Source organism: Hyperoodon ampullatus (assembly GCF_949752795.1).
Source record: "Hyperoodon ampullatus genome assembly, chromosome: 2".
NCBI lineage: Eukaryota > Metazoa > Chordata > Mammalia > Artiodactyla > Ziphiidae > Hyperoodon > Hyperoodon ampullatus.
In genome coordinates this window covers 35,501,957-35,525,951 of record NC_136915.1, presented here as the reverse complement: position 1 = coordinate 35,525,951, position 23,995 = coordinate 35,501,957, and the positions used below count along the sequence as shown (strand labels likewise).

The 23,995-nt window shown below is 36.0% G+C and overlaps 1 protein-coding gene across 2 annotated transcripts in view; it reads left to right on the top strand.

Annotated features, from left to right (window-relative positions):
• Positions 1-23,995, top strand: part of FOXJ3 (forkhead box J3) — a gene marked incomplete at both ends in the record, with an annotated part of 108,840 nt that overhangs the window by 55,310 nt on the left and 29,535 nt on the right. Inside the window, 2 exons of one of the 2 annotated variants that reach the window (XM_079724752.1) lie at positions 477-560; positions 21,081-21,182. In XM_079724752.1, the coding sequence (XP_079580878.1) occupies positions 477-560; positions 21,081-21,182 (186 nt within the window). The remainder of the gene's footprint in view (positions 1-476; positions 561-21,080; positions 21,183-23,995) is intronic. The other variant, XM_079724753.1, reaches the window with a different exon arrangement.

The following is a 23,995-nucleotide window of genomic DNA, read 5'->3' as shown; positions in this document are numbered from 1 at the left end:
GCACTTATTGTTTTAAAACGTGGTCAAGAAAGTTGTTTTTATAAATTGTTTCACTTACCTGTTTAGTTTTGTGAGGTCCCAGGGTGCAGAAACTATATATAAAATAAAATTCTGTTAGACTTGAATGTCATATGCTGTTGTAATTATCATATATGTTCAATTAAGAATTAGTATATATATATGTTTTAAATGTGTTCGGTTGATCATTTCTTAATTTGGCTGTGGCAGATTTCTTGGACTTGGCTTCTTCAGATTGTGATTTTTTTTCTCTTTAATAACATAGTTATAAATGGACTTTTTTTTCTTGTATAAACTTTACTTTTCTCCATTCAAAACTAGTATTTCTTCTCATGCTACTTTTCCATTGTTGTAACTGAAGAATGTTTGCTTTTGAAGCAGAGGATTGTGAAAGTCCATTTTAATGTTACAGAGTTCCTGTAAAATACTGTTAATATAATTTATTTCTTTACCTTTAGGGGTCCTATTGGGCAATAGACACCAATCCGAAGGAAGATGCGCTGCCTACTCGGCCAAAGAAGAGAGCACGATCTGTAGAACGGGTAAAAGCTCTTTATCACAAATTTAGTGTGATGGGGTTATTATGTCAGAAATATAGATCTTAAAAGTTCATTTCCAGGGCTTCCCTGGTGGCGCAGTGGTTGAGAGTCCGCCTGCCGATGCAGGGGACGCGGGTTTGTGCCCCGATCTGGGAAAATCCCACATGCCGTGGAGCGGCTAGGCCTGTGAGCCATGGCTGCTGAGCCTGCGGTCCGGAGCCTGTGCTCTGCAACGAGAGAGGCCACAACAGGGAGAGGCCCCCGTAGCGCAAAAAAAAAAAAAAAAAAAAAAAAAAAAAGTTCATTTCAAGTAATACAGTAAGTATAACTGTAATGAAGCTAATATTTTATTTGGATAGCATTTTCTGTTTTTTCAAAGCACTTTCAGACTTATTATTTGATCTCAACAACTCTTGAGTGAGGTGGGCAGTTTAGGAAGAAGTAAAAGGGGTTTTGTTTGTTTGTTTTGTAATTAGGGCACAGCAGTTGTCTAACTGAGGGAGAATCCAGGTCTCTTGAGTTTTAATTTGGTTCTCTTTACTCTGTGTCTACACCACTGAGGACTGGTTTTATATAACAAAACCGTTCCCTTTCACTGAAGATAATCGTTCTGATTATATTGAATTTTCCTGATTATCCTCAAAAGATTTTTTCCTGCTTCCAACCATGTAATAATTATTTTGTACACAGAGTCTCTAAAGACCTCAAGCTGAGTTTAAGTTGGGATTGGGTGAGCCATGAGGTATAGCAGCAACAGGATTTAGTCAGGCAGATTTATGGTGCCAGCAGAGGGAATTCAGTACTCCAGTTACTGAGCTCTGCAGAATTAGAAGTGAACTCTTAGGTCAGAACAAACCAAAATTTTATACAAACCAAAATTTAAAAAGATAAAGTTTAGTATTGGTGGCATAGTCTTCTGGTAATAGAGTTTTAAGGCTGAGATATGTATGTAAAAATTTGAGAGGGAATGAACCTCACTTATTGCCCTCCATCTTTTGCTTTTTAAAACATATTGAGCACATGGACTTTAATTGTGTGAAAAAGTGGAGTATAAAATGTTTAGCATCTATTGCCAGATTTTGAAGGAAGAGGAGAAGAATCCACATTGTTTAACCCAGAGCATTAGCAAGGATGTATATCTTGAAGGGCTGAGGAATTGTGGTCTTCTCTACCATTTGCTCTCTTCTTCTGAAGTTCCTAGAACTGGAATTATTTTTGGAAATTTGAATTCTTAGTTGGGTTGACAACTGGACATTCCTTTTGGATATGAAGACTGACTTTTATTCTGTTGCTTTGTTTCATAGTTCTTAGAGCAATACTTCTTTATTTCTGAGAGCCCCCTTTTTTTCCTGAAGACCATATTGTCAGTTTTATAATGGAAGTCTATATAGAAATATAGAATTCTGATTACAGAATTATGTTTTATGTATGTTCTTGAATGTACATTTTGGACATATATTTTCTGTATTTATTTCCTGCTGTTTATCTTTTTATCTTTTAAGTTTAAAGCATGTAAAAGCTTCAACAATTTGCCTTTGTAGTATAGTTCCATAAAATATCCAGTACCAGAGCCTTTCAGTTAGTATATTGATATTTATTTTGGCCTGAGCTATGTGTTGGTTGCTACTGTAGAAGAGAAACCTATAGAAAGAGAACAGCTGTAATCAGAGTATGTCTAAACAGGGAGACAGATATTGTTTAACAAACACTCTGAAAGATGTTCTTCTTACAGAACATAGTTTTGTGTCCTGATAAACTGATATGTCTGTATTTTTTTTAGAGGCTTTGTGGGGGGTAGTATTTTTATTAGGACAGAGTTTGTATTTAAGGAACCATTGGGTTATCTAAGGAAATGCCTAAGATGGTCAAATAGTGAGTATGATTTTTAAATATTTAAAGTTTTGTCAAAAACGAAACATGACCCGTAAGTTGAAACTTCAAAGGATTTTAAAATGCAGATGGTAAATATGTTGACATCCCTAAAATTTCCTTATTAAATTTTTGAAATGTTACTTCTTTGTCTATGTGTAAATATCAGTTATATGTGAAACATCAAAGTATTTCACACATTTTTGGAGAAGAGCTTTTCATGTAAAGAGAAGCAATTTTCAAAAATGCAAGTAATACTATCTTTATGTCTTAAATGAAAATTAAAGCCTGATTGTTATCTCCAGTCTAGTATTCTTAATGCAGTTGTCTGGACTGCCTTCCTGTTCCCTCCATTTACATGAACACAAACGCTTGTTCTCTTTTGGCCTTGTGGTATTCCTTTTTTTTCTTAATCCTTGAATAATGTAAATGCCTTTCATTTTCCTTTTTCTGATTTCTTTCATCTTGTTACCATGTTTTCTTTATTTATCATAAAGTAGACCTGAAGACCTAAAAAGAATTATTGATAAAGTTTAGCATGGTGAAGATGAGTGGGCTCCTTGACTAGGAGTCCTGTGTTTTTCTTCTGGCTTTACAATTTACTTCTTCTGTGACTTCTGGCAAGTTGTTAGATTTTTTGAGCTTCAGTATTCTCAGCTATTTTAAAGGAAAAGATAGAAGTCTTAACAGCTGCTGTGGACTGAATGTTTGTGTTCCCCCCAAATTCTTATGTTGAAACCCTCATCCCAGTGTGATGGTATTTGGAGGTGAGGCCTTTGGTAGGTAATTGGATCAGGAATGTGAAGCTCTCATAAATGGGATCAGTGCCCTTATAAGAATAGCCAGAGAGCTGGCTAGCTGTTTTCTAGCATGTGAGAATAGCAATGAAGATACCTGTAAGAAGGCTCTTAACAGAACCTGACCATGCTGGCACTATGATCTTGGACTTCCAGCCTCCAGAACTGTGAAAAACAAATTTCTGTTGTTGATAAGCCACCCAATTTATGGTATTATAGCAACCTGAGCTAAGATAACAGCATAATAATAATAATGATAATTGAGTTTATATGCTAGATTTTTTCTTAAAGAATTTTATGTATATTAACTCATGTAATTTTTATAGTAACTCCAAATGATGAAACTGATAGGCACGGATGTTGTTATCCAAGGGTACAAAGGACAGTAAGTACCAAGGCCAGGATTATGAACTCAGGTAGTCTGCCTTCAGAGTCTATGCTGTTTACAACTGCTTTATACTGCCACTAGTATTTGCTGTGCTGAAGATCACAAGACTGAGTCAGATTTCTTTTTATATATGCATATCTTATTGTAAGATAATGAGCCTTTATTTATTTTTGGATTTGAATACTAATTTTTTTCTTTAATGTTATTTAAATTTTTTTTAAATTGAAGTATAGTTGATATGCACTATTATATTAGTTTCTTGATATGCACTATTATATTAGTTTCAGGTGTATAATATAATGATTTAGTATTTTCATAGATTATACCCCATTTAAAGTTATTACAAAGTAATGGCTGTATTCCCCTGTGCTGTACAGTATATCCTCATTGCTTATTTATTTTATACATAGTAGTTTCTATCTCTTAATTGCATACCCCTATCTTGCGCCTCCCCACTTCCCTCCCCTCACTGGTAACCACTAGCTTTTTCTCTGTATCTGTGAGTCTATTTCTGTTTTGTTGTATACATTCGTTTTATTCTTCAGATTCAACATGTAAGTGATGACATAGAATATTTGACCTTTTTCACTAAGCATAATACCCTCTGGGTTCATTCACATTGTTGCAAATGGCAGAATTTCATCATTATTATTATTATTTTTTATAAAGTTATTTTAAAAATTTATTTATTTTGGCTACATTGGGTCTTTGTTGCTGCGCGCAGGCTTTGTCTAGTTGCAGCGAGCAGGGGCTACTCAGTTGTGGTGCGTGGGCTTCTCATTGCAGTGGCTTCTCTTTGTTGTGGAGCCCTGGCTCTAGGCACGCGGGCTTCAGTAGTTTGGCATGCAGGCTCAGTAGTTGTGGCTTGCGGGCTGTAGAGCACAGGCTCAGTAGTTGTGGCGCATGGGCTTAGTTGCTCCGCTGCATGTGCGATCTTCCCGGACCAGGGCTCGAGCCCGTGTCCCCTGCATTGCCAGGTGGATTCTTAACCACTGCACCACCAGGGAAGTCCCTCATTCTTTTTTATGGCTGAGTAATATTCCATTATACATAATACATGTATGCATATATGTATGTATATATGTATAATGGAGTATTTTATATATATATCTCCCACTTCTTTATCCATTCATCTGTTGAGGGACAATTAGTTTGCTTCCATATCTTGACTCTTGTAAATAATGCTGCTATGAACATTGGGGTGCGTATATCTTTTCAAATTAGTGTTTTTGTTGTCTTCAGATATATACCCAGGAGTGGAATTGCTGGATCATATGGTAGTTCTCTGTTTTAGTTTTTTGAGGAACTCCGTACTGTTTTCTATAGTGACTGTACCAATTTATAATCTCACCAGCAGCGTACTAGCGTTCCTTTTTTTCCCACATCCTTGCCAACATTTATTTGTAGACTTTTTGATGATAGTTATTTTGACAGGTGTGCAGTGATATCTCATTGTGGTTTTGATTTGTATTTCTCTGATAAGTGATGTTGAGCATTTTTTCATGTGCCTGTTGGCCATCTGTATATCTTTGGAAAAGTGTCTATTCAGGTCTTCTGCCCATTTTTTAATTGGGTTGTTTGCTTTTTGATGTTGAGTTGTATGAGCTTGTTTATATATTTTGGGTATTAACCCCTTATTAGTCATATCATTTACAACTTTTTTCTCCCATGTAGTAGGTGGTCTTTTCGGTTTGTTGATGGGTCCTGTTTATTTTTTTTTAATTTTTGGCCTTAGGAGGCAGATCCAAAATAATATTGCTATGATTTACGTCAATGTTTTTCTAGGAGTTTTATGGTTTTTGGTTTTACATTTAGGTCTTTAATCCATTTTGAGTTTATTTTTGCATATGATATGAGGAAATGTTCTAATTTCGTACTTTTTACATGTAGCTGTCCATTTTCCCAGCATCATTTATTGAAGAGACTCTTTTCTCTATTGTATATTCTTGTCTCCTTTGTTATAGATTAATTGATCATAAGTGTATGGATTTATTTCTGGACTCTCTGTTCTGCTCCATTGATCTGTGTGTCTGTTTTTGTCTCAGTACCATGCTGTTCTGATTACTGTAGCTTTGTAGTATAGTTTGAAGCCAGAGAGTGTGATTCTCGAGCTTTGTTCTTTTTTCTCAAGATTGCTTTGGCAATTCAAGATCTTTTGTGGTTCCATATAAATTTTAGGATTAGTTGTTCTACTTCTATGAAAAATGTCATGGGTATTTGATAAGAATTGCGTTAAGTCTGTAGATTGCTTTGTAGTATGACCATTTTACCAATATTAGTTCATCCAATCCAGGAACACAGGATATCTTTCCATTTCTTTGTATCATCTTCAAACCTTCATCAGTGTTTTACAGTTTTCAGAGTATAGGTATTTCACTTCCTTGGTTAAGTGTATTCCTAGGTGTTTTATTCTTTTTGATGCAATTTTAAATGGGGTTGTTTTCTTGCATTCTCTTTCTGAGAGTTCATTATTAGTGTATAGAAAAGCAATAGATTTCTGTATATTAACCTTGTATCTTACAACTGAATTCATTTATTAGTTCTAATAGTTCTTTTGCTGGAGACTTTAGGATTTTCTATGTATAATATGATGTTATCTGCAAGTAGTGACAGTTCTACTTATTCCCTTCCACTTTGGGTGCCTTGTTTTTTTTGTTTGCTTTTTCTTGTCTGCTTGCTGTGGCTAGGACTTCCAGTACTGTGTGTAATAGAAGTGGCAAGAGTGGGCATTCTTTTCTTGTTCCTGATTTTAGAGGAAAGCCTTTCAGCTTTTCACTATTGAGTACGATGTTGGCTTTGAGTTTGTCATGCATGACCTTTTTGTGTTGAGATATTTTCCCTCTATACCAGCATTGAAGAGTGATTTTATCATGAGTGGATTTGAATTTTGTCAAATGCTTTTGTGTGTGTCTTTTTATATGTTGTTGAATTCGGTTTGCTAATATTTTGTTGAGTATTTTTGCATCTATATTCATCAGAGATATTGGCCTGTAATTTTCTCTTTTTGTAGGGTCTTTGTCTGGTTTTGGTTAACGGTCCTTGATTTTAAGAGACTCCCCCACATTTAATCTTCATATATATATAATTAAGTGTCATAAATATTATTATAAATGACAGAGCAAATTACTAAGTAATTAATCAACATATTAGATCAAACAGTGGTACCTAAAAGTGACTCAAAATATCAATAGATAATGCTGCCCTGGAAAGGCCTATAGGAAGAGGAGTGAGACTTAGAATTTGATACAGAAGTGTAAGTTTTTGGCATGGGAAATAGCAAATGATAGGGGACTTCCCTGGGTCCAGTGGTTAAGACTCAGCGCTTCCACTGCAGGGGGGCACAGTTCATTGCTGGTCAGGGAACTAAGATCCCACATTGTTACATAGAATGGTTTTGTTGTTTTAAGTGATCCCCCACTGTGTGCCTTCCTTCTCTGAGGCTGAGTCTGAATGAGGGAGGGTTCGGTTAAAGGTATAAGTGAGCAGAGGAAGGAATGCAGTCTACATACTTATTCTTAGAATGAAAAAAACATTTATTTCAATTGGGCAAACATACTGAGTGTACATTAGGTGGGAGGCACTACATGTTGCCTCCAGGAGATATGTAGAAATAGAATTTCTTTTTAAAGCAGGAGAAATGCTACACAGAGTTGTAGACCAGAAAGTGTTTCATAAGGGGTTATTTTGATCAATGGGTAAGATTTAGTTCTCTGTTTTTTTACAGTACTATTGAGAGATAATTTATGTACAATTAATTGAGGATTTTTGACATGTGAAGTTATTAGTAGTTGACACTACGAACATTTCTATCATACCCAAAAGTTTCCTCATGCCCCTTTGTAACTTGTGCCTCCCTCCATTCTTATCCCCAGGCAACCTGATCTGGGGAGAATTGACATCTTTTTTTTTTTTTTTTTTTTTTTTTTTTTTTTTTTTTTTTTGCGGTATGTGGGCCTCTCACTGTTGTGGCCTCTCCCGTTGCGGAGCACAGGCTCCGGACACGCAGGCTCAATGGCCATGGCTCATGGGCCAAGCCGCTCCGCGGCATGTGGGATCCTCCCAGACCGGGGCACGAACCCGTGTCCCCTGCATCGGCAGGCGGACTCTCAACCACTGCGCCACCAAGGAAGCCCGAGAATTGACATCTTAACAATATTATTTCAAGCCATGGAAGTGTTGTATCTTTCTATTCATTATGTCTTTAATTTCTCTCAAGAATGTTTTTTAGCTTTCAGTGTAGAGGACTTGGATGTTTCCAGTTAGATTTAATCCTGAATATTTTGGATTTGGATGCTATATATTTTAAAATCCAGTTGCTTGCTACTAGTAATAAAAATGTAATTTTTGTATATTAACCTTGTATTCTACAATCTTGTTAGTTCTAGTATTTTTTAAAGATGCCTTGGGATTTTCTATGTAAACAATTATGTCATCTGCAAGTAGACACTTTTCCTGTGCCTTTTCTTTTCCTCCCCCGTCCCTTCCTAGAACCTTATTGCAGTAACCAGAATCTCTAGTACAGTGTTGACTAGAAGTGGTGAAAATGGGCCTCCAGCCTTATTTCCATTCTTAGGAAGAAACTGTTCAGTCTTTCACCACTAAGTGTGACATAAGCTGTAGGGCTTTTGTAGATGCCATTTATCATGTTGAGGAAGTTCTCTAGTAAGCCCAGTTTCGTGAGAGTTTTTATCATGAATGGGTGTAGAATTCGTTAACTGCTTTTTCTGTACCATCGATGTGGTTATATGGCTTTTCTTTATTCTGTCTGCATGTTGAATAACATTGATTGCATTTGGAATGTTAAACGTTGTATTCCTTGGATAAACCCTTACTGATTTATCCCTTTAATGTATTGCTGGATTCATTTTGTTAATATCTTAAGTGTTTTTGCATCTGTGTTCATGAAGGACATGGATTTATAATTTTCTTTCTTTGTAATGTCGGCTGAAAAAAAATGCACAACATTAAAGTTGAGAATTATATTTTATTTGGTCGACTTGCTGAGGGCTTGAGCCCTGGAGGCAGCTTCTCAGATAGCTTAGAGGGACTGCTCTGAGGAGGTAAGGGAGGAGCCAAGATATATAGTTTTTTGCAACAAAAACCAGGTAGTTGGAACATCAAAAGATTACTGTTAATTAAAGAAAACTTGACATCTCAAGTTAATGCATTTAGTGCTTTTCTGTATATGGGAAGATGCAAGAGTCTGGGCTCATTGAAATCATTCCTTTGATGTGCACCTTAACTATCTCGGGCTAGTGTCCTGTTTTTCTCCAGATTCACCTCAAGGTGCACATTTGAGGGTGGCTGATGGCTTGATGGCCTCAACATCCTTTGTATACTAATATGGCAGGTGATATTTTTCATCTGCAGTAGTATCTGTCAGGTTTTGATGTTAGGGTTGTACTGGTCTCATAAAATTGGTTGGGCCATTTTCCTTCTCTTTTCTGAAAAAGTTTCTGTAGATTGGTATATCTTCCTTGAATGTTTGAGAAAATTCATCAGTGAAACCATCTGGACCTGAAGTTGGTTTTATGTGGGAAGGTTTTTGATATTTAGTTGATATGGGACTGTTCAAATTTTCTCTTTTTATTCCAGTTTTGGTAAGTTATATGCTTAAGAAATTTGTCCCTTTCATCTAAGTTGTTGAATTTATTGGTGTAAAGTGGATCATAATATTCTCTTCTAATATTTATAGAATCTGTAGTAATAAATCCTCTTTCATTCTTGATATTGAGGATTTGTTTTCTCTTTTTTTCTTTATTTGGTATAGCTAAAGGTTTGTTGATTTTGTTAGTCTTTTCAAAGAACCAGGTTTTGTCTTTAAACATTTTTTTCTGTTGTTGGTTTTTTGTTTCTACTTTTATCTTTATCACTTACTTCTTTCTAGTTACCAGTTTTTCTTATTAATATTTCTAGCTTCTTCAGTGTCCAGCTTAAATAATTGATTTGAGACCTTTCCTCTTTTGTAATATAAGAATTTAAAGCTGTAGGTTTACCTCTAAGCACTGCTTTAACTGCATCTCACAAATTTTGGTACGTTGCATTTTCATTATCATTTAATTCAAAATATTTAAAAAATTCTCTTTTGAGTCTTCTCTGACCCTGAATTACTTTTTCCAAATATTCCAAATATTGGGTTTTCCTAGGTATCTTACTGTTTTATAATATAATTTTTTTTCATTTCAGTCTGTACATATTTATTGAGACTTGTTCTGGGACTCATCATGTGCTGTATCTTGGTGAATGTCTGTGTGCACTTGAAAAGAATATGTGTTCTACAGTTGTTCAATATAGTGTTCTCTAATATCAATTAAATCAAGGCATTTACTAATTTATTCCAGTGTTCTTTTTCTTTACTGATTTTTAATTGTCAGTTTTTGCTTCATATATTCTGAAGCTCTGTTATTAGTCTTATTTGAAGTTGTGACTCTTGTAGACTTCATTTAGCTTAGTCTTGCTTTTTTTAACATCTTTTTGACAATCTCTGCCTTTTTATTGGAGTGTTTATTAGACCATCAACATTAATGCAGTTGTCACTGGCGGAATGGGTGATTTCCTCAGTTCTTGCCCTTCTTGAGGGAAAGAATTCAGTCGAGAAGGCATAGAACAGTTTTAAGTAGCAAGAGTGTTGTTAAGTAGAGTGAAAGTACACTCCTGAGAAAGGATGAAAGTGGGCTGTCTGGAAACCAGAAGCAGCCTCATGATGGGGTAGGGTTGGGTTTTTTAGAGTGATGTTTCCTCCCTGTGTCTTGCATCATTTGACTGACAGCTTTAGGTTATATCACTTTTCTCCTAGTGCACAGGTGCTTACTCATAAGCACCCAAGTGAAACCCACAGTGGGGGGGCGGGGATGCAAAAACTGTAATGCTAATTTATTACCTATAAAGCATAATGAACCCTATGTTACCTTGAGTCACCTTTTAGGTCTTGGTGTGCTTGCGCCAGCCTGTGCTGGTGGTTTCACCTTGCTTGGTCCTGATACGGCTGGAAACCTAGTGGTGGTCCTTGACCACAAGAGGGAGGACTCTGAGTGTGCTCCAATCACCAGTGTCCAGGTGGAGGAGGGAAAGATGAACCATCCAGGGTGGGGCGGGACCCCCTCCTGTCTGACTAGCTACCTAACGTAATTATCAATATTGTTATTAGTGTAATTAATGATATTGTTTTCTGTTTGATTTCTCATAAGCAGGTAGGGGGTCCCCAGAGAAAGAGAACCAGACATGGCTTTCTTGACATAAGAAAAGGCATTTTTGGCCTAAGCCATTTTGTGATCTAAGCTTGGCCATAATGCTTACTCTTGAACAGGTCTCAGTAATAATTATCTCTAAGGGAACAAAAGAACAAACTGTTACCAGTCACGAGAAGTGACAGTAGCAAAGATAATAAATCAGTTGTAACATTGCCAGTTCTGTTTCAAAGGCTAGCCCCAGTGCTTTCTTGGGCTGTTTTTTGCAGAATTTAAACCCCTCTGGCAGGCGTTCAAGTACCAGATCAACTGGAACCTAAGGGAGGATGATGTTGACCTTTTCTGACCCTTGAGTCAAGTGACTTCAGTCAAATAAAGGTTGGCTCTCTGGCCCCACCCCCCCATCCCCTTCATGAATATACATATACCCTTAGCTTAAAACTTGCTTCCGTTTTGCTTTTGGCAGAGACACTGCTTTGAGAAAGATCCCCAGTGTTACCCTTACTTGCTGCAAGTAATAAATCCTTCCTTCTCCCACTCTTTGCCTTGGTTGTGTCTTTTAGCTCTACACCCACCAAGAGGCGAACCCAGTTTTTCTGGTAACACTCTGTATTTTTAGTTCCTTTTTTCCACCTTTCTTGCCTCTTAGATTGTTTGGATATATTTTTGTATTCTTATCTACTGGCTTTTTAGCTATACCTCTTTTTATATTTATATATTGGGATTTCAGTATATATTCCTAACCTTCTGCAGTCTATTCAGAGTTAATACTGTACATATAAAATGTAGAGATCTTCCAATCATATACGTCTCCTTTGTCCCTTTCCTCACCGTTCCCTATAGTATTACATCTGTGTATACTGATTATCTTAGAAGACAATATTATAAGTTTTGCCTTAAATAAAGATACATGATTTTTAAAACCTAAGAGAAAACAATGGTCTTTTAAATTTACCTAGATGCTTACCATTTCTGGTGCTTTCATTCCTCAAGGTCCAAGTTTCCCTCTGCTATAATTTCCCTTTAGCATAATGAACTTTCTTACGTTGTAGATCTCCTGGCAACAAATTCTCTAGTTTTCCTTTTCTGAAAATGTGCCTTCCTAAATAATATTTTTGTTAGATATACAGCCTAGATTGAAATTTTTTTTCCTTTCAGTATTTCAACAATATTCACTGTCTAATGACCTCCATTACTTTTATGAGAAATTCGGTCATTTTCCAATCAGTGTTTTTTCTTTATGTGATATGTCATTATTCTCTGCCTGCTTTCTACCTTTATTTTTCATCAGTTCAGTTATGATATATCCAGGTGTGATTTTTCTTTTAATTTATCCTGATGGAGGTTTACTGAGCTTCTTGGATCTGTAAATTTGTCTTTCAGTAAATTTCCGAAGTGTTCAGCCATCATTTCTTCCATATTTTTTCCTGCTGTTTTCTCTTTTTTCTGTCCTTCTGGAACTCATATATACATGTTAGGCCTTTTGAGATTATCCCATAGCTTTCTGAGGCTTTTTTTTTTTTCTCTTTTTTAAAAAGAATCAGTCTTTTTCCTTTTTGTTTTTTAGATTGGATTATTTCTGTTGATCTGCCTTTGAGTTCTCTGATTCTTTCCTCTTTAATCTCCATTCTGATATTAAGTCCATCCATTGACTTTTAAAATTCAGATGTTATATTTTTTATTGGTAAATTTTGATTTTGTTCTTTTTATATTTTTTGTATTTCTCCACTGATATTTCTATTATTGTGTTATTTTCATTCAGATTTTTTCTCCTTTATCTCACTGAGCATAATTACAATAGCTACTTTAAAATCCTTTTCTCGTAGTTCCAACATCTTAGTCTTCTTGTGGTGGGCTTCTGTAGATTATCTTTTCTCTTGAGAATGGGTTTCATTTTTCTATTACTTATATACCAGGTAATTTTGGATTGTATCCTGGACATTATGAATGTTATAGAGACTCTGGGTTCTGTTATAATCTTCTGTAGAATATTGGTATTTTTATTTTAGCTGGCAGTTAACCATGTTAGACTCAAACTGTAAGTCCTCTCTCACCGTCTGTGGGCAGTGGTTTTAATTTCAATTTGATTCTTTAAGCTTCTGCCTTATTCTAATCTGCATATGCATGGTTCAGGGGTCAGCCTGAGACTTTTGTGGTGTTTCATATACAGTTTTAGGGGAACTCTTGACTTTATCCCCTGTGGGATCCCTTTCTCTCTTTAGTAGCTGGTTGTGTTTACCTGGGCTCTTTTCCCTAGTTCCTCCTGACAGAAAGACAATTCTAGCTGCTCATACTCTGCATCTACTGCCTGACCTTGGGACAAAGCTACAGCAAAACAGGAAATTCAAGCAGGTCTCTCCCAAGTTTTGCCTTCTCTCCACAATCTACCTATTTTATTTATCCACCAGACTCCTCAGCTAGTTGTCATCCCATGTCCCTTACCGCTTCCCCCACCCCAAATTGGTAGTTATCAGCAGAAGGTAGGTGTCACACTACCATTCTGGAAGTAGAACCTGAATGAGTAGGATTTTTGACATGGGGTATGAGGAAACCCCAGAAAGGATCTTTCATAAGCTGAGAGATGCCACCTAGATTAGATTCATTGATACTTTTCTTTGTCCAGAATTTGGGTTTTGGCTGCAATAATAACAGTTACTCAAATACGTTTTGGGATCTGTAGATTCCAAGTTAAATTAGCTTTACTACTCAGGCTACTTGTCTATTAATAACATCAAATCAGTGAATCTACAAATAAAAATATATATCATACTATTGAGCATATCAGTGCATGTAAAGGGAATGTCCTTTATTCTCGTTTTTTTGGTTTTTTTTTTTACACACACACACTGTATTTTATTTTTACAAGACATAAATAAACTAACACCAAGCATTGTAAATGGATGACCACAACAAAAGCAACAATGATTGCAATTACCAAACACGAAACACACTCATACTATGTCATAATATTGACATTCAGTCCAGTAATCCTCCACTGTAACAGCTCCTTTACTTTGCAGTGAAAATTGATTTGTATATTTTTTTGCCTCTGAGTCCTTGTGTGATTTTTTTTTCCAAACAGAAAGTCACAAAAATTATAATCATCCTCATCAGTTCACTGAGTCCCATGTAATTAATTTTTTTTCATCTTGATCTTTTGTTAGCACTTTTATGAATTCCTCAGTTTTCCATTAGAGTTCTGAAAATGCTTATTCATTCAGTTCAGCAGTATAGTCAGTTACCAGAAATCTGTACTTGTCAGAGTCTTTACCATGAATTACTTGAAGATGAAACCCTTTTATAGGAACATTTTTGCAAAAGCATCAGCATACACCCAGAACTGTCTAAATGACAAAAGACTTAAAAATAACCACGGTTAAAGATTTGATGAAAGTTCATAATAATGCAGTTGACAAGGAAGTTTAGTTATTTCTGAGGTATACATTTTAAAGTAATAACTAGAATTATGACTTATAACATTATACCAGAACATATAAAATTTTTAGAAATTTCATGTAACGTCTGAAACATTTATATTAACATATTTCCATACAAATAACCCAAAGAAAGTTTAGTATTAGTTGGTTTTTTTGTTTGTATTTTTATATTGCAGGTTCTTATTAGTCATCAGTTTTATACATATCAGTGTATACATGTCAATACCAATTGCCCAATTCAGCACACCACCATCCCCACCCCACAGTGGTTTTCCCCGCTTGGTGTCCATACGTTTGTTCTCTACATCTGTGTCTCAACTTCTGCGCGGCAAACCGGTTCACCTATACCGTTTTTCTAGGTTCCACATACATGCGTTAATGTACGATATTTGTTTTTCTCTTTTTGACTTACTTCACTCTCTATGACAGTCTCTAGATCCATCCACGTCTCAACAAATGACTCAATTTCGTTCCTTTATATGGCTAAGTAATATTCCATTGTATATATGTACCACAACTTCTTTATCCATTAGTCCGTCGATGGGCATTTAGGTTGCTTCCATGACCTGGCTGTTGTAAATAGTGCTGCAATGAACATTGGGGTGCATGTGTCTTTTTGAATTATGGTTTTCTCTGGGTATATGCCCAGTAGTGGGATTGCTGGATCATATGGTAATTCTATTTTTAGTTTTTTAAGGTACCTCCATACTATTCTCCATAGTGGCTGTATCAATTTACATTCCCACCAACAGTGCAAGAGGGTTCTCTTTTCTCCACACACTCTCCAGCATTTGTTGCTTGTAGATTTTCTGATGATGCCCATTCTAACTGGTGTGAGGTGATACTTCACTGTAGTTTTGATTTGCATTTCTCTAATAGTTAGTGATGTTGAGCAGCTTTTCATTTGCTTCTGGGCCATCTGTATGTCTTCTTTGGAGAAATGTCTGTTTAGGTCTTCTGCCCATTTTTGGATTGGGTTGTTTGTTTCTTTAATATTGAGCTGCATGAGCTGTTTATATATTTTGGAGATTAATCCTTTGATTCGTTTGCGAATATTTCCTCCCATTCTGAGGGTTGTCTTTTTGTCTTGTTTATGGTTTCCTTTGCTGTGCAAAAGCTTTGAAGTTTCATTAGGTCCCATTTGTTTATTTTTGTTTTTATTTCCATTACTCTAGGAGGTGGATCAAAAAAGATCTTGCTATGCTTTATGTCAAAGAGCATTCTTCCTATGTTTTCCTCTAAGAGTTTTATAGTGTCCGCTCTTACATTTAGGTCTCTAATCCATTTTGAGTTTATTTTGGTGGATGGTGTTAGGGAGTGTTCTAATTTCATTCTTTTACATGTAGCTGTCCAGTTTTCCCAGCACCACTTATTGAAGACGCTGTCTTTTCTCCATTGTATATCTTTGCCTCCTTTGTCATAGGTTAGTTGACCATAGGTGTGTGGGTTTATCTCCGGGTTTTCTATCTTGTTCCATTGATCTATGTTTCTGTTTTTGTGCCAGTACCATATTGTCTTGATAACTGTAGCTTTGTAGTATAGTCTGAAGTCAGGGAGGCTGATTCCTCCAGCTCCGTTTTTTTTTTCCCTCAAGACTGCTTTGGCTACTCGGTGTTTTTTGTGTCTCCATACAAATTTTAAGATGATTTGTTTTAGTTCCGTAAAAAAATGCCATTGGTAATTTGATAGGGATTGCATTGAATCTGTAGATTGCTTTGGGTAGTATAGTCATTTTCACAATGTTGATTCTTCTAATCCAAGAACATGGTATATCTCTCCATCTGTTGGTATCAATTTAATTTCTTTTGTCAGTGTCTTAAAGTTTTCTGCACACAGGTTTTCTGTCTCCCTAGGTAGGTTTATTCCTAGGTATTTTATTATTTTTATTGCAATGGTAAATGGGAGTGTTTCCTTAATTTCTCTTTCAGATTTTTCATCATTAGTGTATAGGAATGCAAGAGATTTCTGTGCATTAATTTTGTATCCTGCAACTTTACCAAATTCATTGATTAGCTCTAGTAGTTTTCTGGTGCCATTTTTAGGATTCTCTATGTATAGTATCATGTCATCTGCAAACAGTGACAGTTTTACTTCTTTTCCAATTTGTATTCCTTTTATTTCCTTTTCTTCTCTGATTGCCGTGGCTAGGACTTCCAAAACTATGTTGAATAATAGTGGTGAGAGTGGACATCCTTGTTTCGTTCCTGACCTTAGAGGAAATACTTTCAGTTTCTCACCATTGAGAATGATGTTTGCTGTGGGTTTGTCGTATATTGCCTTTATTATTTTGAGGTAGGTTCCCTCTATGCCCGCTTTCTGGAGAGTTTTTATAAATGGGTGTTGAATTTTGTCAAAAGCTTTTTCTGCATCTATTGAGATGATCATATGGTTTTTATTCTTCAATTTGTTAATATGGTGTATCACATTGATTTTCATATATTGAAGAATCCTTGCATACCTGGGATAAATCCCATTTGATCATGGTGTATGATCCTTTTAATGTGTTGTTGGATTCTGTTTGCTAGTATTTTGTTGAGGATTTTTGCATCTATATTCATCAGTGATATTGGTCTGTAATTTCCTTTTTTTGTACAATCTTTGTCTGGTTTTGGTATCAGGGTGATGGTGGCCTCAGAATGAGTTTGGGAGTGTTCCTTCCTCTGCAGCTTTTTGGAAGAGTTTGAGAAGGATGGGTGTTAGTTCATCTCTGAGTGTTTGATAGAATTCACCTGTGAAGCCATCTGGTCCTGGATTTTTGTTTATTGGAAGATTTTTAATCATAGTTTCAATTTCATTACTTGTGATTGGTCTGTTCATATTTTCTGTTTCTTCCTGGTTCAGTCTTGGAAGGTTATACCTTTCTAAGAATTTGTCCATGTCTTCCAGGTTGTGCATTTTATTGGCATAGAGTTGCTTGTAGTAGTCTCTTAGGATGCTTTGTATTTCTGCGGTGTCTGTTGTAACTTCTCCTTTTTCATTTCTAATTTTATTGATTTGAGGCCTCTCCCTCTTTTTCTTCATGAGTCTGGCTAATGGCTTATCAATTTTGTTTATCTCCTCAAAGAACCAGCTTTTAGTTTTATTGATCTTTGCTATTGTTTTCTTTGTTTCTATTTCATTTATTTCTGCTCTGATCTTTATGATTTCTTTCCTTCTGCTAACTTTGGGTTTTGTTTGTTCTTCTTTCTCTACTTCCTTTAGGTGTAATGTTAGATTGTTTACTTGAGATTTTTCTTGTTTCTTGAGGTAGGCTTGTATAGCTGTAAACTTCCCTCTTAGAACTCCTTTTGCTACATCCCATAGGTTTTGGATCATTGTGTTTTCATTGTCATTTGTCTCTAGGTATTCTTCGATTTCCTCTTTGATTTCTTCAGTCTTCTCTTGGTTATTTAGTAACGTATTGTTTAGCCTCCATGTGTTTGTGTTATTTCCTTTTTGTTCCCTTGTAATTCATTTCTAATCTCATAGTGTTGTGGTCAGAAAAGATGCTTGACATGATTTCAATTTTCTTAAATTTACTGAGGCTTGATTTGTGACCCAAGATGTGATCTATCCTGGAGAGTGTTCTGTGCACACTTGAGAAGAAAGTGTAATTTGCTGTTTTTGGATGGAATGTCCTATGAATATCAATTAAATCTATCTGGTCTATTGTGTCATTTAAAGCTTGTGTTTCCTTATTTATTTTCATTTTGGATGATCTGTCTGTTGGTGTAAGTGAGGTGTTAAAGTCCCCCACTATTATTGTTTTACTGTTGATTTCCTCTTTTATAGCTGTTAGCAGTTGCCTTATGTATTGAGGTGCTCCTATGTTGGGTGCATATATATTTATAACTGTTATATCTTCTTCTTGGATTGATCCCTTGATCACTCTGTAGTGTCCTTCCTTGTCTCTTGTAACGTTTTTTTATTTTAAAGTGTATTTTATCTGATATGAGTATTGCTACTCCAGCTTTCTTTTGATTTCCATTTGCATGGAATATCTTTTTCCATCCCCTCACTTTCAGTGTGTATGTGTCCCTGGGTCTGAAGTGGGTCTCTTGTAGACAGCATATAGATGGATCTTGTTTTTGTATCCATTCAGCAAGCCTGTGTCTTTTGGTTGGAGTATTTATTCCATTCACGTTTAAGATAATTATCGATATGTATGTTCCTATGACCATTTTCTTAATTGTTTTGGGTTTGTTTTTGTAGGTCCTTTTCTTCTCTTGTGTTTCCCACTTAGAGAAGTTCCTTTAGTGTTTGTTGCAGAGCTGGTTTGGTGGTGCTGAATTTTCTTAGCTTTTGCTTGTCTCTAAAGCTTTTGATTTTTCCATGGAATCTGAATGAGATCCTTGCTGGGTAGAGTAATCTTGGTTGTAGCTTCTTCCCTTTCATCACTTTAAGTATATCATGCCACTCCCTTCTGGCTTTAGAGTTTCTGCCAAGAAATCAGCTGTTAACATTATGGGAGTTCCCTGGTATGTTATTTGTCATTTTTCCCTTGCTGCTTTCAAAAATTTTTCCTTGTCTTTAATTTTTGCCAATTTAATTACTATGTGTCTCGGCGTTTTTCTCCTTGGGTTTATCCTGTGTGGGACTCCCTGCGCTTCCAGGACTTGGGTGGCTATTTCCTTTCCCACGTTAGGGAAGTTTTCGACTATAATCTCTTCAAATATTTTCTTGGGTCCTTTCTCTCTCCTCCTTTTGAGACCCCTATAATGCGGATATTGTTGTGTTTAATTTTGTCCCAGAGGTCTCTTAGGCTGTCTTCATTTTCTTTCATTCTTTTTTCTTTATTCTGTTCCACAGCCGTGACTTCCACCATTCTGACTTCCAGGTCACTTATCCGTTCTCCTGCCTCAGTTATTCTGCTATTGATTTCTTCTAGTGTAGTTATCATTTCAGTTATTGTATTGTTCATCTCTGTTTGTTTGTTCCTTAATTCTTCTAGGTCTTTGTTAAACATTTCTTGCTTCTTCTCGATCTTTGCCTCCATTCTTTTTCCGAGGTCCCGGATCATCTTCACTATCATTATTCTGAATTCTTTTTCTGGAAGGTTGCCTATCTCCACTTCATTTAGTTGTTTTTCTGGGGGTTTATCTTTTTCCTTCATCTGGTACATAACTCTCTGCCTTTTCATCTTGTCTATGTTTCTGTGAATGTCTCTTATTCTCTTGATTGAACCAGATTTTTAGTGTCCATGAAGAATATCTAATTAAAAGATTTTCTAGCTAAAGCTGTGAATCTGGCCTTGTCGGAATATAGTGCCGCATACCAAAGCTGTCTCCTTTTTCATTAATCACCATTGAATATTCCTCTCTATCAGTAGGTTCTCAGCATCAGTAGTAGATACATGTTAGTAGTCATCATAGAAGCCAGCACTTACTGTGCATTTCAGGTACTATGCTAAATGCTTTACATGAATTATTTCATTAATGCTCTTTACAGACCTCTAAAGGAAGTGGCATAATCCTCTTATAGATGAGGAAAAGAGTATAAAGTTTCAGTAATTTGCATGAAATCACACAACACAGGTTGTTACCAGTGGGGAGGAGTGAGAATTAGATAGTGAACCAGTAGTCTAGAATGAGATGACTGAGTTGAGTTAGAGGAACATGAGATTTGCAGCTTTCTAAAGTAATCTTCTGTGTTAATTTCGCTAAATTAGCTGGCACCAAAGTTGAGGCATAAATTGTAGCTAAATTGGCAGACACCAAAGTTGGGCCATAGACAGAGCTGTCTTTGTAGTTCTTCCATTTGTATTTCTGAAGTGCTTTTCCATGTTCACCTAACTCTCAGTGTGTACCCAGCATGTAAGTACTAGATTCTGCCTTCTTGGGGTGACCCTTGTCTTTTCCTTTTTTCAAGATGTCTGTTCCCTACTCTCTTGGATTATCTGATGAAAGAAATTCATGCCAAGGGATTAAGTGATAAATAAATCAACCTTAGAAATGTTTTTCAGTGAAATTACTGTTTCTTTTGAGAGAGAGAGAAAGGAGTTGTCACAATCTATATCCAAAATTCTAAATGTAGAAAACCTATATTGATTTTTGACACCTGTGTTAGCTCTGTAAACAATGTATATGAAATTGTGTTATTTAGGATATTGTTCAGTTGCATTAACAGACAAAGGAAGAGAAAACTACACCTGAGAGGCTTAAACCAGAGAGATTTATTTCTCTCTTAGGTAAAAGTCCAAGCTGAGAGGTGGATCAGATGGATAACCAGCTCTGTTCCATAAGGTCACTCAGATGTTTCCTTCTAATCTTATCTTTCCAGTGTTCCCCAGGGTATTACCCTCAGCTTTCTGGTTATGCAGGATCACCACCACTACATCTGTGTCACAGGCCTGCAATAAGAGGGAAAGAGGATGGAGGGCAAGCAAGTTCCTTTCAAAGACATGACCCAGAAGTTGCACACATCACTCTTGCTCACATCCCGTTTGTTGCACCTTAATCATATGGCTACAACTAGCTGCAAATGAGTCTGGAAAAGGTGGTCTTTAGCTAGGCAGAGATGAGTTGATAACTACAGGGATCTATTGCTAAAAGGGAGAAGAGGGGAGAATGAGTGTTACCCTATTATTAGTAGTCTCCACTACAGAAGTTTATCTCTAATTTTTGCAAACCTATCCCACAACCAGTTAAAAGAGTTGGTAAGAAGTAGCCATACCAATGGACTTTGTGATTATCAGGTTAGTAGCATAATAAAATATAGTAGAAGAGAATTCAGTAATGATTTTAAGTTTATTTTCAGAAACAAAGCACAAAACTGCATACTGGAGAATTTGATGAAATAACTTCAAATTGTGTTAAAGTTGGTGGTTTTATGAGCTAATAATTATTTATTTTGTTCTTGTATTTTAGGCCTCAACTCCATATAGCATAGATTCAGATTCTTTGGGAATGGAGTGTATTATTTCGGGAAGTGCCTCTCCAACTCTGGCAATCAACACTGTGACTAACAAAGTAATTCTATTTTTTGAACACTTTTGAAATGTCATTGAGTAATACATTTAATTTGCTTTTATAGTAACAGTAGATTTCTGTATGGTTGAGTTTAAAGATGATATAAATTTGACCAAACCATACATGGCAGTTTGAAAGCTGAATCCACAGTGCTTTTAGCTTTACACTAGTTAGAAGTAAATAAATAATTCTCTGGAAAAATTGGAAGATGCTTATTGGGAAGCTCTATATTAAATCTAAATTCTTGACACTACCAGTCCCATTGAATTTTTGAGTCCAGCATTTTATTGAATCAGTTTGTTTCAAAATCATTGATTACTCCTCTAAATATGTGATTTAAAAAGAGATTGACAAATAACCAAGGTGTCAACAGAATCCAGTAAAATAAATAATTCAGACAAACCCAGAGTCCATTAAAACGGTGGTCAACCTCTTTCATGATATTCAAGTCTAGGTACATACCCAGAAGTGTAGTATGTGCTGCAATTTTTGTTTTGTTTTTGTTATTGAAGCAAGGGTCAGAACTTTGTGCTAACTCATTAGATACCTAGTAGGGTACAGATATCTCTTCTTTACAAGGTAATTTTTTAATCTCATATCTCAAAACCCTAAAAAAGCTCTGGGAGGTTCATGAAATAACTCAGTTCTGTGCATCTATTTCCTCCTTTACTAGACCATCATGAGCACCTTGAAGCCATAATATTTCTCACTCTTGTACTCATACAGTCTGTCAGTCTTGCTTTTACCCTCTCCCCATCTCCCTTGCTTTCACTTGCTCTTTTTTTTTTTTTAAATCTCACTCTTCTACTTTCTTGTGAACACACAAAAACACAAACATGTATACATACTCAGTTGCACTAATATACGTAGTATCTTTGTGAAAGGTAATGAATAAGCAGATAGAAGACAGATTATAATCAGAGTGACTAATCAGAATTCCAATTTAGATAGGAAACTGGCAACTGAGGTGTAAAGTGATAATTTTTCCCAAATAGCAATACGTGGACTGATTCCATCAGAATCACTTAAGGGAGGGGTGGGGTTGTTAGTGTGTACGTGTGTTTGGTGGTGGTAATAATTCCCAGATTCCATTGCAGGCCTACCAAATCAGTTACTTTATCCTTGTGGGTAGGGCCCAGAAATCAGTACTTTTAAAAATCATCCCTAATGATACCCAGCTAGACTTGAGAATTTCCAGTGAAATAGACGGGTTGGAATCAGAGGTATCCAGTACTGCTCTTTGCGATAGTCCAAGCAGGAGATACTGAGGCCTAAACACAGACAGTTGTGGCTATTAGGAAACAATTAGAAAGCAGTAATGCTTGGACTTCGTGACTAAATAAAGGAGCTGGAGTTTTTGGACTTCTGCTTTCAGATATGATAGAATAGCTAGTATCAGATTAACCCTTCTCCCTATCTATATAAAATTACCACCCTGCCCACCAATAAAAAAGAAAGGCATTGGAGAAAAAGACAGGCAGGACTTAAGAAGCAAAGATCTCAGAAAAAAGGGAAGCACATTGAGATAAGCACATTGTTTTCCCTTGGGATATTTCCCACTTCTCAGTGCATGGCATAGAGGCTGCACAGAAAGCTACAACCTAGAGCAGTCACTGAGCTAGGGATGTAAAAACCAGAGTATGAGGCTACCAAAGAGCCAGGGCTTAAGGACCAAGATCCTGAGGAATCTCAGAAGTGACCTCAACTTTTTGCAAGCAATATCCAGTTAAGGCATTTGCTAATCCCTAACCTGTGTGTGCTTCGACTCAGACACAGGCAAATCATGTGGATTTTTCACTAGCCAGAATTCAGCAGTCTCACAGAGGTGGGGGGGACAAAAGTTGTAGTTCTTTAAAGAGGGAGCCATGGTAAACACCCCAGTTTTTCAAATTGATACTGAAGAAAGATTATGTTCTATAAGTAAGAGCAAATCAAAATAACACCAGTCTCAAACTGTTATTAGGGTGGTATGCTCATATTCCACTTGCCAAAAGAAAACTAAATACTTTCTGGAAGATAACATATCCCAAGCTTTTGCAAGTTTTCATAAGTAAGGTCTCACTTTCAGTCAAAATTTTCAGACATTGCAGGAAACAAGACCAAATAATTAAATGCCAAGATGGAAAGATAGTATAAACATATCCACAAGTGATTTAGATACTGATTTTTAAATAACTATGAGTAATATGTTGAAGAAAATAGATGAATTATAGAAAATTTAAAAGAATTGGAATCTGCATGGAAGAATCAAGAGAACTGAAAAATATAATAACTGAAATTAAGAATTAAATAGATGGATTTAACAGCAGATTAGACACAGCAGAGGAGAGAATCAGTGAACTGGAAGATAGGTTAATAGAAAATATACAGGTTGAAAAACAAAAGAATGGAAAATTCAGAGAAGCTTAAGAGATAAATGGGATACAGGGAAAAGATCTAACAAACTTGTCATTAGTGTTCCAGAAGAGAAGCAAAAGGGAATAGAGAAGAAGCAATTTTTTAATTTTCTAAGACTGATGAAAGATAACACAGTACAGATTCAAGAAGTTCTGAGAACCCCAAGAAGGACTAATTAAAAGAAAACTTTATCAGGCAAATAAAAGTCAAACTGCTAAAAAACAAGGATTTTTTTTAAAAAAATCTTAAAATCAGAGGAAAATAATAGGCAACTTCAAAGAAACACACTGAATTCTGAATAGAAATGATAAAAGTCAGATACCACCAGAATGAAAGTTTTGTAGTGCTGAAAGGAAATAACTGCCAATCCAGAATTCTAAAATTAGAATTTCTGTGAAAAATGAAGGTTAAGTAAA